This window comes from Octopus sinensis, linkage group LG5, assembly GCF_006345805.1.
Source record: "Octopus sinensis linkage group LG5, ASM634580v1, whole genome shotgun sequence".
Classification (NCBI taxonomy): domain Eukaryota; kingdom Metazoa; phylum Mollusca; class Cephalopoda; order Octopoda; family Octopodidae; genus Octopus; species Octopus sinensis.
In genome coordinates, this window is record NC_043001.1 from 19,502,185 (window position 1) to 19,517,281 (window position 15,097).

Consider the following 15,097-nt stretch of genomic DNA (forward strand, 5'->3'; position numbering starts at 1 on the left):
ATCTTCCTTAATTTTCCTTCTTTTCTTTTGTCACTTCTTTGGTGTTTCACATTTGGACCCATATCTGAACCACAGTCCAATATCCACTCCCTAAAAACTCCCTTCATACTTTACATCTAGCTACAAACAAACAGCAATTTAAGCACATCAACCTCGTTCAACAAGTTACCATAAGCATTTGCCAATACAAGTCTTGGATGGACAACATTCTTCAGCAACCAAACAATATTTTGTCCCAAAATAAGACACAAAAAGAAAAAGATAGAAAGTAGTTTCTAAAGAAATTTAATTACAAAAGTGTTACAAAGATTTTAAAAACAAATTTATTCAAAAAATGCTATGCAAACAATTTTCATGAATAAGATAATAATGTCTGTAAATGTGAGTTATCATACAAAATAATTTTGATATTCATTAAATATAATTCCATCCAGATTTTCTTTTTATTTCCAGGATTTCCTAAAATTATGCTAAGCCAACAAATTGGAATGTGAAGTGATAACAAAAAAAATTGAAAACAGTGGAGAAGAGCTACAAAAAAGCTATTGAAGAGTGTTAATAGTACTTGCAATTAAATTTCAAAAGAAATTGGTGACGGTAAAGCTAAAGTTTAAAAAAAAAAAAAAAAAAAAAGAAGAAAGATATATTAAATAAATACAGCACCATGCAAAGTTTATTAGCTTTTTGTTTGGTTCTTGCTCTCTCTTTCTCTCTCTCACCTTTCATAAATTAAAGCTCAGGAATATTAAGGCTATTAACACTGATATTTAACTTTGCAATTTTAAACTTGGAATAATTTCATGCCGGTTTGAACCATTTCCAAGATGTTACATGAAAAGTGGCTTCAAACACAATGTTGGCAAAAACAGTTTTAGCAAGTATTTTGCCAAAATATTTTTCATTATTAACAATGTTAACAAGTCTGGTGTAATTATATATATATATATATTACATATATATTATATATAATATATTATATATATATATATATAATATATATATATATTATAAATATATATTATATATTATAAATATATATATATATTATATATATTATATATATTATATATATATATATATACACACATATATATGTATGTATGGTGTATGGAATGCTACATATAAGCCAAATTGGAAATTATGACACAAAAGATATTTTTATATGTTCTTATACTTTTCTAAGTGATAATACTGTTTTATAAATGCTAAAAAAATAATAATCAATAAAAGATATAATTTTTGTTTTTAGTTTTGCAACTAAGGTTTTTTTTATTTAAAAAAAATCTTCGGTCCTAGCATAAGTGGAGAGGAAAAAATAAAAACATAAAAAATCTGCATCTAATTATAGTTTTTGCCATATGTATTGTCCAACAAAGGCAGTTGTCATGAGAACAAAGGGTACATTCCAGGAATTTGCAGAATTACAACCATCCATATTGTTACAATGACAGTATCTCATTTTTATTCCATTTGTACCAATTCTATCTTTGCACTCACGTCCTTCTCGGGCACCAATTTCGCCGTCCTTAGCGCATTGCCTGATATAACGGGCCTGCCACTTATCATCAATTTTGACTGAAAAAAAAAATAATAATTTTATCAAAATTACAATACAAAAATCAGTATAAAACCAAAAATTAATTTTTTCCATCAAGATTACTTTTATAGAAATCAGTAAATACAGACAATGATAAATCTCAGAGCAAGTTATAAATAGTAGCGGTAACACATCGTGATGCATATATGCCATTTGAATACTGGGGCTACAAACTACAGTAGCATCCACCCTTATGGGTTAGCCATATTCAAATGGCATATATGCATCACAGTAAATACAGAAATTACAATTAAAAATTTTGATATTTTAAACATGTTTAGATCTTGATCTAGTTACAATAAAAACCTTTCATAAAAATTAACTGTATTTTCACAACTTCTTGTATCAGATTAATAATTTTTCAACATCTTGTAACCATATAAAATTAAGTGTAAACCTATTATAGTAAAAAATACATAATTTTAGTTGTTATCAAAAGCACTGGTAAATTAAGCAATCTAAGAATAATAACGAAAATAGAGTTTTGCTAAAATGTGTGTACTTGAAACACTAAGCAACAAATTGTTTTTTTTATTTCCCACAAGGGGACAACACAGAAGGGGTATTAAGAAACAAATGAAGAGCAAAAAGCTAAGAGGCAGCTGGCATGAAAAAGGTAGAGAAATTATAGATAAATAGTGTAGAAGTTGGCGTATAGACTAAAGCACACAAAATTTATTACAATTTCTCTTAAATAGAGAAAAAGAACAAAAACCTAACAATAATTGTTAGGGATTTTCAAAAAAAAGCAGAGAAAATTTCTAAAAATATTCTCATATAATTTTGAAAATTTACACTTTTTGAGGATAAAAATTGACCTCAGATTTTCCTCTACACATGGAAATTAACTCTAAAAGACGAATTCATATTTCCGACAAATTATCTCCCTTTTTCTTTTGAGAATAACTATTATTAAGTTCTTTTTTTTTCTTTATCTAACGGTGACAGAAATTTCAGTTTATTGGGAAACTTGTGTTCTTCGCTCTATATCTGGTCCCTTTATCTAAATTTTTTATAATTAGTCCACTCAAGTTGTTTCCTGTAGCTTATTTTAGTTATTAATTTTTTTTCAATTAGAGACATTATAATCAAAAAAGGAAATGAGTGGATGGAAAAATTGTAACATTAGGATTATTATAGCTACTCTTGTGTAGTAACATTATTTATTAGAATACTGTTAACCATTCCATTGTTTCAAAGCTAGAATCAAAAATATGTTAGTGACATATAATAAAGATTCTCAAAAGGTTTGGTTAACTTCATACATTTTCTAGCATAATTTGATAAAATATATATATAAACAATCAATAGGTGAAGATCTTGTTTCAAAACCAAGTTTGGCCTCAAGAACATCCAGCTTTAGAAAACTAAGAAAAATCTCACCCTATATGTTTTAGCACACACACACACACACACACGTATTTGAATAATGCTAAACCTTGTTTACAAGAAAGGTCTTGACACACTGATCATCATCATCATCATTTAACATCCGTTTTCCATGCTAGCATGGGTTGGACAGTTCAACCGGGATCTGGGAAGCAGGAGGCTGCACCAGGCTCCAGTCTGATCTAGCAGTGTTTCTACAGTTGGATGCTTTTCCATATTATTATATTTATGTGGGATGTAAACAAATGTCACCACAGCCCAATCAGGACCAATATGAACACACACAAGCACACACACACACAATGGGTCCTCATTAGTAAACTGCTAACTCAAAGCTAGCGTAGAAAAAACTTGCCCCAGATTCCTTGCAAAGGGACCAAACTTGATATCATGCAGTTGCAAAGCAAACTTCTTAACCACACCGTCTGATAAATAAAACATCTTATTCAAAGAAACAAGATTTTTTAATAACATTTAATTCTGCCTATTCCTTAAGCTTTTCTTTTAAATTATCCTTAACAGTATATATCATTATCAATGATTACCATTATCATCATTGTACTAATTCAGATATTAAACTGAAGTGAATTAATCCAATAATGAAAATAAAAATTTTTAAATAAACTTTATTTGTTAATGAATATTCTTTCAAAGCTAAAATTTCATTTTAATTAGAGACAAGCAGATTTTTGTGCAATGGCCAAAACCTAAGTTATGTAAGATTAACTAAGGAAAAGTTTCATGTTTTAATCCCTAAATCTTAGAATAGCAGATCTTATGATTCAAGGCAAAGAATTTCAATCTAATGAATCTGTGATCAGCTTCTTTTCTATCATAGTAGTACAAACAAAGCTAGTGGGACTATTCAATAAAAATGTCAACGTTAGGGTTGTTTTATGACATTGAAAAAATTCCTTTGTAAGGATTTTAACAGAATCGATAAATTTTAAGTTACTGAAATAAAAGCAAAACATAAACATAACTAGCTTTATATTCTGAGTGACATAAAGAAAAGCCTCTTCTTCACAAATTAACGTTCAAAATTAATTAGTGTATGTATGCATATATATGTGTGTGTGTGTTAAACTAATACAGCATTTAACCCTTTCGTTACCAACCCGGCTGAAACTGCCTGTGACTCTGTAGTATAAATGTCTTGTTTTCTTAAGTTTTGAATTAAAATCCTCCACCAAACCTTAGTCACAATTTATGTTCCTAACACTAGCTTAATGATAACTAAGTTATTTTACTAAATTCTTTGTTATATTTAAAGTAATTCAAAGAAACACAGAGCATCTCAAAATAAATACAGTAATGAAAGGGTTAAAACTTGTCCTTCCCATGATGTTGTGTTCATTTTCATTATGATGCCTTCATAGTGTGTGTGTAATATAACTAATGTATATTTTTGAAACTAATATCTTGGGATCGTAATTTTATTTTCAAAACATTTGTTGCAGTTTTCTAATATTTTTTAACTGTGCAAGAGTTGGATAGATTTTTAGGAAATGGAGCATTATAATATTTATATCACTCCCAAGAATATTAGCAGCAGAATAAGTGAAATGGCATCACATATGATTTCATGTGATGCAGGTTTAACTTGTCATCTTACTTCTACTTTCTATGCATGCATGTTTTAATATCAACCAAGAAGTATTGTCGATTCTCTTAACCCTCTCGTTACTGTATTTATTTTGGATGCTCTGAGTTTCTTTCAATTACTTTAAATACAACAAAAAATTTAGTAAAATAACTTAGTTATCATTCAGCTAGTGTTAGGAACATAAATTGTGACTAATGTTTGGTGGAAAATTTTAATTCGATACTTATGAAAACAAAACATTTGTACTCAGAGTCAAAGCCGGTTTCAGCCGGGTTGGTAATGAAAGGGTTAATGTTACATGGTATAATTATGAAGCTAGTATTCAACTACAAATCAGATGTTTTGCCAACAAAGTCAATAATGTAAAAGCAGTAAGATATTGTGGTTTACAGAAGACACATGCCTTCCCAATTTAATACAGATATATACCAAAAGTATATACAAATGCGTATAGAGGCATCATGTGGCTAAGAATTCATTTCATAATCATATGGTCAGTCTGACCAATAATGTGTTAATAAATGCAACTTAGCAATTCAATAAACAGAGATTAATAATATAAGTACCAAACTAAAATAACTGCTGAGTTTGATATAACCACCTAAAAAAACTTTCAAGACAGTGACTCATTATGGTTGCAGTCAAATTAGTAAAACCAGTAAAAGAACAGACACAACTATTTACAACCAATTTGTAATTTATTTAGCAACTCTGTTGGTCTTACATCTTTTAATTCATAATTTAATTATATTTCGTTTGGAGTCAGTTTTCATCTGTATATTGATACCTTATTCCTTGCTGTAACTTGCCACAACTAAGTTGTTAAGTAGACTTTAAATGAATCATATGATTAAATGTCTAAATATCTGAGATGAGTAATTTATAATAAGATTATAATTTTTCAGACAAAAGACTCCATCTTTAATTAGGTCAGTGGTGTACCTTGTTATGAGCTTTTATTACTCTTAGTTCTAGAATAAGAGTTTCTAGTTCAAATCCAACTAACTACATACATGAATACGATATCTGCTGATTACAGATCTAATTATTTGAAACAGTGTAAATGTATATATAAAAATTATCTCTGAGGATGAAGTTAATAGCCTAAAGACTTTTAATTTTATGATTTGTACAATATGTTAATGGAGAGATATATTTAAAGTGTCTACAAAATATATAATTCATCTTCATTGTTGCAATTTTACTCAAGTGTATTGTTTACAAATATACACTGATTAACAAATAGTTTATAAAAAGAAAACCCAATTATTTATACAGTAGTCCCTCGACAGCTCTGATCAAGCAGCACACTGACCAGACACCCTAACAACATTATACAATGTTTGTCCCTTTTTTATAATAATAGAATGTGAATTGGCTGCTATTTTTGCAGATTAAATGACCACGTAGAGTTGATTTGCTTAGCTATTAACTTATTTTGTTTTCCAGCTAGGACGAACATACTGACTGTTCTGGCAATCTTTTTTTCTTTATTACAAGAAAAATAATTTAGTTATTGCAGATTATTTTCATTCATTTATTTAGTTATATTAATCTGCAATAATACATTTAAAGGATCAACTGTTGTCCTCAGGGATGAAGAATTAAAAGATTTAAACAATTCTTCCAACCCATTAACTGATATTCTCACTTATACTTTCAGATGCTGTACTAAGCTTTCAAGTTCCCACTCATTAGCAGAAATGGGACATAGACAAAATTATTTTGCAAACCCCAACTTTTGAAAAATATATCTACCTGTCTGTACAATTTTTCGGCATAGATCACCCTCACAAGTCACCAAGCGAAAGGTTGTATTTTGAAAATGATCTCCACAATCTTGCTGGTGGAAAGAGTTGCATTCATAACATTTGATTCCGAAACCTGAAACACAAAATAAAATTCCATATTAGAAACACAACGTATGTGACCTAAGGATTATTAAATAAACTGAGTTCAAATAATTGAAATTTTAATCAGAACAAATTTATTTTTCATTCAAATCTAGACACATAAATAATTAATGAAAAGTTAGCTGTCCCATTATCATGGATATGATGAAATATAGAAAAATTCTAAGAACCAAAATTTTTAACTTGAAAGTTGAGATTTTAATGCAATTCAAAACGAAGATTTAAATGTAATAATTTTTAATCTTTACTTTTAGTTTAATGTTTGAAATCAATTTTTACTGGTACATAAAAGTTTATTTACAATATTCTAATCAAAATGGAAAGCAAATTAAAAGAATCAAGACAAAACAAAAATAAGAGAAGCTGATTAGAATTATCAACATTTGCTATAAGCTTATCATAATTACTTGTAACTGCTTGGCCTGAAGATAAATTTGACAATAATCCATTATTATATAACAAGTATGCAACCATATGTGCAAGATGTTATAAGAATAATGCAACGAAATGAAAGTGAAGCAAGCAAAATATCAATAGTGATATCTTTGGATGTTGTAGATTAAAAAACTTTCCATCATTTTAAAGTACAGCATAACAAGACTTCCATTGAAATGAATCGAGTTGTTTGTCAAAGGAGAAAAGGTCAGAGTAAAAATGTTGTCATTCCTTATTAGAATTAAAACACTGGTGAAAAACGAACATCAAGTCAGTAGATCTAGGAACAGAGGATGCAGTAATGTTTTACTTATGGAAATTAAAAGACTACTAAAAAATCTAGGGAAAATGATTAAATAATACAAACATAAAATAGCAAATTCAATAAACTGCCCTTTATAAAAAAAATAGTTGTCCTTGGCCCAGGTGATTATCTACTCTCTCTCTTTTTTTTTTTTTACCTTCAGTGCATTACATTATTTGATGCTTCCTATCTTTATATTAAGATGGAAAAGTGTAAATTGGCAGCTTATCTGCTATTTCTAGCAGATCACATAACAGTTCCTTGGTTGGTCAATGAAAGAATAGTGTGTATAGGTAGGTTTCATTATTAGTTTATTGTACAGATAGGATGCACGGTGTTTGAAGTAAATAACTTTTCCAGGTCTAGCAGAAATATTCCCTGTCACTTCAAACAGGCTGCTTCCTCAGAAACACACCCTGTTAATAATTGAGGTAATTTTAGAAAGTCTGAACTCCCCATTATAATTTTAGCTATGTCGAGAAAATGGGTTTTCTTGGTCAGGGGAATATCTATTGTTTAAATAAAGGAAAATGAAGATTGATAGCAATGCACAATGTATGTTTGAAACAAAATCAAGTAAATCAGGGGGGGGGGGGAAGAGAGATTGATAAAGCTGGTAGATCTGTTTGGAACACCGGGGCTTATGTTAGGTCATCACAAGGACAGTTTGTTAACCTGCACATTAGCTCTCAATAAGAGACTCACAAAGATGTTCTAGCCACGACCGGTTCATCTTTTTATATATCTAGGACTACATTATCTAATGTGTCCTTATTTTCTTTAGATGACAGGCTGTGTTCTAAGAGAGCTGCAAAGAGGCTTTCTATTTATCCTAGTTTGTTACACTTTCTTATCAGCCTATAAGTGTGAGCCTTGCCAATAGCTTCACCCTAAAAAATTTAAATATTATCCCCTTGTGGTTACTTTTGAATCTAGCAGTAATCCTATTACTTTATACGTTTCAGTCATTGGACTATAAGCATGCAACAGTACCATAAAATGTTGCATAAAAATTTGCAATGTGACTAAAATACAGTTTATTAGTTTCAGAAAATACTTCTCGGGCTCTACAACGCTTGCATGGATTGTCAGCAAGGACTAAGGAGTAGTAGATAGGTTCTGGACGCGGTAGAAATTAACGTAGTCTGCAGAGGAGGGGAATCGTTGGATATAAGTTGGGTGAGGATATCAAAAAATAAATGTACATTCAGTAAGTTAAAATCGATCCAGAGGAAGGAGGCTGAGAGGAGATTATTGATGGGGAAATAATTAATTCTGTACATGCACTAGGTCAGTGGTTGGAGTAAGGCATCTGAATTTTGTTGAACGATCGTAATGCATGATGGTGTAGCGATATATTCCGGGAGTTGGTAGTAAATTAAACAAATTAGATGAGTGGTAGGGAAACATATTAATTTAAAAAGTGGGATAAATGAGAAAAAGTATATAGGGATTAGGGGAATAAACTGCTAGCAAACAGCAGATTAAGACCGGGTCAGAAAAGCTACATAGAGGTCACCTCTACTAATTACTAGATGCATCACAGGCCAACGAAAGTAGTTGCTTGGCATTCTAGAAAAAACAGCTAAATCTCCCTCAAATCAAAAACCCTATAATATAAAGGAAATTCACGCTGAATAATAATAATGGTAAAATAATACAGTAAAAAAAAAGACGAGATGGTTACAGTTTACAAAGCTTTGATCATGTTTTATCAGTCAGGTCTATGACCTGGTTATCATACAACAATAACAACCAAAAGATAAGAAGCGGTCAGAGAAGAGGATGATTAAAATAAGAAAGAAAGGGAAACATCATAATTATGAAAATTAATATGGACCGTAAAGATGTACTTTTTATGCTGTGTTAGAGCTATCAGATACGATTTAAACAAGCAAACATATTGATAATATTGATTTCCTCATCTCTCTAGAGGAGAAATGGGACTCTGCGACACTCGTCTCTTTCAAGGGCATTAACGACACGAGTGAAGTGGAATTGCTTTAATTGGGAATCGAAACAGCCACTAACCAAGCTTACTAGAAGCCTACTTGTCCTTTAATTATTATCATTATCATCATTATACGATGCAAATTTGTGTTCTTAAGATTAGACATGAATATGAAAAGGCTCAGTAAGCTCAATGTTTTATTTTTTAAATTTATGTTAAAATATAATTAAAAATTGGCTTCACTTTTTTTTTTTAAACCGCATAAATAATTACATATTCAAGACGTTCAATCGTGATTTATAATGATAACTGTCAGCTTTGAAGCAGTGCCAAAGTGTTCAACAGTGTATAATATCGATTTCCATCAAAAAAATTTCGTGTTGCATCGAATATCGTTTTATGATACAAATATAGTTGCATTTGTCCTCGTTATCTTCACCCGATGCTCCGACATATATGTGAAGAACAGGTGATCTGAACGGCTATGTTAGGTATTTATTTAAATTTGGGCCATCATTCGTTTTTACAGCTTCAGCAGCCGGACTCAAGGTGAATATAGAAATTCCACAAGGTCAATATACCTTGGCTATCTTATTTGGGTCAAGGGAGACATTTCAAAGGAAGAATTAACATAATCAAACAGGTATTTAAATGGAATTTTCATTTAAAACTTTAAAGGAAAATGAAAACCAGAAATATCACTTCTGTTCAATCGAATTTGGTTTAACAGAAAATGCTTGTTAAATTCGGCTGAGATAGTGATCATCGATTGTTAAATTATTTTTCCGTAAACAATAACCGAAGGGAAAATTATTTAAATTACAAAACATAGTCGCTATTATACGATTCGTTAATTAGATCAAAATAATGATGATAAATGTAGCGATGATCAATAAATATAATGATTATTACAGGTAGGGTACGATGAAATTGAGTTTATAGAGTAAATAATTATTTTTATTAGCAACAGATATTGTACTGAAGACTTGAATGTTTAGATTCGAATGTGTGACATTCGAGATTTCGTCTTAATTGTTGGCCAGTCCTTCTTTCAGTTAGGTCAGTAGGTAAGAAAGAAAAATTTAAAAAAACAGAATTATAGGAAAGATATTACAAATTACCCAACATGACTTTAAACCAAATCAATAATAATACTTCCCACCTTAATTAGAAACCGCTTTTAAGGCGTTTAACAATGAGAAAATAACGAAAGGTAATTAATTAACGATGCGTTGGTCGCCCTCCACATATTTACATATTTAATAAAGAGGAAGTATGATCAAGTGGTGTGTGTGTGTGAGAAAGATTAAAATTGTGACACAGAGGGATAAGAATAGGACCGACTTACCAGACTGTATACAGATAACTGCAACCAAGAAAATTACGGAGATGATATGAGATAACTTCATGATGATAATGATTGATATATTGGACTGCTAGGCTTTAGCGTCAACAGAGTAGAACGCCTGAGAAGCTCAAGTGATGTAAAGACACTGGCTATGAATGTATGTGTGAGAAACGTAATCGACGACGTCATTGTTAAACAGCCAATCAATAGCTACCATTTGCAGTCCCCCCACCCCTTCCACCACCACCCACCTACGTACCCGTTATCGAACCGATATGAAAGCTCCTAAGTGCTTCTGGTTTCTGCTAAGATATAAATAAAAATTCAGTACGGGATAAGGTGAATTGTACTTGATGGTATGGTGAATATAGCAGACTTATGATGTAAACCATTCCAGGCGTTATCACCTCGTCTTTTTTACTAGTCAGGGATTACATTGTCCAATTGCTGGTAGTGAAGAGGCGTGATTTGAAGATTTATCTGCTGTTTCTAGCAGGTCGATCGCCCCGAGGGATGCTCTGTCTTTGGGTCGTATATATATATATATATATATATATATATATATATATATATATTATATATATATATATATATGCTATTGTTGTTTACTTAAGGTTAGGGCTCATATCAGAGAAGAGAAGAGCGTAGAGTTAGTCGTCTCGGTTACAGGTGTGAAGAGGCGCAAAATTTTCTCGGATCTATAATTAAGGTAAAACTACCAGGTACTATTTACGCCAGAACACTTGATGCATCACTGATGCTACCTTATGAGTGAAGACATTAAAGCAGTGATCATCCGATCATCCCGTTGTTTCCAGACATAGTGTAATCAGGACTTCATTATATCAACGTATCCCTCCACCTTTCTGAAGACAGTATTGTGTGAAATTTAGTGGGAAATTTACCTGCTATTTACAAACAGTATCGGTCAAGCGACCATATAGAGGCTCTATCGTTAGTTGGTAGTACTGGGTATTATTCAGCGCAGTATGACTAAAACAACAATTTAAATGTGCTTTTTATTGTCTTTAAGTTTAAGTGATTTGAATTAATGAGTATAATGGAAATAGTGAGCACAAAAGTTTTATATGCGACAGATTTCTATAAAAATAAAAAATATTGTTTATTCCGATATCTTTATTTTCTTACACCGACACACACATTAAATTTTGCGGAAAGAAACAGTCGATTATATATCGTCCCCACTACTTGTTCATTAGCTTATATCATCAACGCCGGGCTGGAGGCGCGTGGCTTAGTGGTTAGGGTGTTGAACTCATGATCGTAAGGTTGTGGTTTCGATTCCTCGACTGGGCGATGCGTTGTGTTCTTGAGCAATACACTCCATTTCACATTGCTTCAATCCACTCAGGTGGCAAAAATGAGTAATCCTGCGACGGACCGGCGTCCCGTCTAGGTGGGGAATTTCTACGCCACTGAAACCGGGAAACCGGCCCCTATGAGCCCGGTATGGCTCGAGAAGGAACATTTATTATTTTTTTTTTTTATCAACTCCGGAAGGAGGAACAAGCAAAGTAGACATCGACGGGATTTGAACTCAGAATGTAATTTTATTAAATGTATTTCTGTCTGCCTCAACGATGAATGTTCCGACTGTTCGATCAGCGGGTCGGTCGGCTTATTGAAATAACGTGTGGAAAGACTGGCCCTTAGAATTACAAGTACAAAGCATCCGAAACAAATTCCAGCTGCTGAATTTCAGTCGCGAAATTTGGATGATGAAATACTTGCCCACGCGTATCTTGGGTGGTAAATCTTAATCTATCACCAAGTTTAACATCCTTTACTCCCGCTTTTACTTGTTTCAGTCATTTGATTGTGGCCATGCTGGAGCACCGCCTTTAGTCGAGCAACTCGACCCCAGGACTTATTCTTTGTAAGCCTAGTACTTATTCTATCGGTGTCTTTTGCCGAACCGCTAAGTTACGGGGACGTAAATACACCAGCATTGGTTGTCAAGCGATGTTCGAGGAACAAACACAGACACACAAACATGAACACACACGTACATATATATATATATATATATATATATATATATATATACGACGGGCTTCTTACAGTTTCCCTCTACCAGATCCACTCACAAGGCTTTGGTCGGCCCGAAGCTAGAGTAGAAGACATTTGCCCAAGGTGCCACGCAGTGGGATTGAACCCGGAACGATGTGGTTGGTAAGCAAGCTACTTACCACACAGCCACTCCTACGCCTGCAATCCCTTCTTGACATTTTGGGTATCTTTCGTGGAGTCCATTCTGTTGCAAACACTTGGGCCAGATCACCAGTTTGGGGATAGTTCCCTCTTTTCAACCAGTCTTCGAATAAGGAGCAGTAAGGGGTCATGGAGACACTGCCTTTCTTATTTCTTTACTGCCTGTTGTTGTTATATATATATAGCATTGAGTATTAAAGGAAGTAGTGAGTATTTAGTATGAAAGATTAAGAAAATGAGAGAGACTGAAACAACGTGTTAACGATACAAGATACTTTATTCGACTGCCGTTGTTGTACAAGTTAATTGTTTTGGCGGGAAACAAAGTGAAAGTCCTTTTATCAAGGGAGACATGGGCGACGTTGATTGTTCATGTTTGTTGTGATGATTATATAACATCTTCCTTTTTTTTTTTTTTTTAAATTTTTTTTATATCATCTGTATCTACAGGGAATATTATTCGTCGTCCACTTTTTGTGGTTTTATTATTTTGTAGTGTTGAATTCTGTAGTTGTGCTGTTTTTGTTTTTTCATGCGTGTTTGTTGACTTTGGAAATATATTTTCATAATCTAATTCTTCTGTTATGCGAACGTATTCGTTTGTTTTAAGAATATGTTGTCTATTTCGTTTGACTGTATTTCCTTCCTCTGTTATTACTAAGTATGAATGAGGTTGCTCTAGTTTTTTAATTATTTTGCCCCTTCTAAACCAATTGTTGTTAAACTTAATTCTAACCGTGTCGTGTGGTTTTAACTCTGGGAGTTCTGTTGTAATGTTTGATTTCTTCTTTTCGTGAGGCCTGATACCAATTTTGTCGTGTAGTATGTTTGGGAGATTTGTTCGCAATGTTCTATTCATTATTTGATTTGCAGGGGATGGTGCACCATTTTGTAATTTAGTCGTGCGTAATGCTAAGAGCGCTAACTGAGGTTCTTCGTCACTTTTGAATGCCTTTTTTAGCGTCTTTTTTATTGTCTGTATATTTCTCTCAACCATGCCATTCGCTTGATGATAATGCGGGCTTGTCTTCGTGTGATGAAAATGCCAATTTTTTGCAAATTTTTTGAATTCAGCCGAATTGAATTCTGGACCGTTGTCACTTACAACTGTTTGCGGAATTCCGAATTTAGCAAAAGTTTCTTTTAATTTTTTGATTACGGTTTTTGACTGGCAATCATTTCTTTTAGCTTTTTTATTGCTTCGATTTGTGGTTTGTCGAATGACCATAACGTGTCACTCTGTAGAAGCTGGCGCAATGGTGCTGTGACTTCGGAGTAGTTAGATAAAAATTTACATAGGTAATTTGTCATACCTAGGAATCTTTGTAATTCTTTTTTACTTGTTGGCAGTGGCATGTGAATGATTGCTTGTACCTTGGTTGGATCTTGTTTTATCCCTTCGCTGGTTAATATATGCCCAAGGTACTTGATTTGTGATTCATAGAAGATACACTTTGATTTATTTAACTTTAATCCGTGCTTTCGGATTCGATCGAAAACTTGTTGTAGTCTATTTGTGTGTTCTTCTAAAGTGTTGGACCAGATTATGATGTCATCCTGTGAATTTCTTGCTCCTTCTATGCCTTCTATTATTTTTGAAATTTCTTTTTGGAAAACTTCACTGGCGCTGTGAATTCCAAAGGGTAGTCGTGTGAAGCGATACCTTCCAAAAGGTGTGTTGAACGTTAAAAGATGGGAGCTTTCTTCGTCAACTGGAATTTGCCAGTATCCATTAGATGCATCGAGTTTTGAAAAATATTTAGGGTTATGCACTTGTGCAAAAATGTCCTCCGCTGTAGGGAGTTTGAAATGTTGCCTTTTTATGGCTTTGTTTAGATTCTTGGGGTCTAAACAGAGTCGGAGTTTTCCGTTGGCTTTTTCAACGATGACTAGGGAATTTACCCAGTCTGTAGGTTCACTAACAGGTTTTATGATATCTAATTCTGTCATTCTTTTTAATTCTTTGTTGAGTTTTTCTTTTATAGAAAAAGGAACCGATCTTGGTGGATGAATTACAGGAGTTATTTGTGGATCCACTGTGATATGATGTGTTATTGACAAAGTGCCGATTTCTCCGAAACAGTCTTCATATTTTTCTAATATGTCGTTTGTGTTCGACGAATTTATTTTTGAAATTCTCTGAATCAGGTTCAGATCTTTAGCTGTGTTTGCATCTATAACTGCGTGCGAATTTGTTTTTGCAACAATGAATTTTATTTGCTTTGATAATTCTTTGTATTTAATGACTGCTGTGCATTTTCCTAGCACTTTTATAGCTGTGTTATTATAAGCTGATAATCGAGTTGAAGTTTTTTGCAGTTG

At 32.6% G+C, this 15,097-nt stretch overlaps 1 protein-coding gene across 1 annotated transcript; it reads right to left on the reverse strand.

The window, feature by feature from the left end:
• Positions 1-1,101: 1,101 nt before the first annotated feature.
• On the reverse strand, positions 1,102-10,716 carry LOC115211975. The gene is made up of 3 exons (XM_029780749.2): positions 10,544-10,716; positions 6,351-6,476; positions 1,102-1,575 (listed from the first exon to the last, which is right to left on the reverse strand). The coding sequence occupies exons 1-3, from the start codon at positions 10,602-10,604 to the stop codon at positions 1,343-1,345; spliced, it is 420 nt and encodes a 139-aa protein (XP_029636609.1). The 5' UTR covers positions 10,605-10,716; the 3' UTR covers positions 1,102-1,342.
• Positions 10,717-15,097: the final 4,381 nt, after the last annotated feature.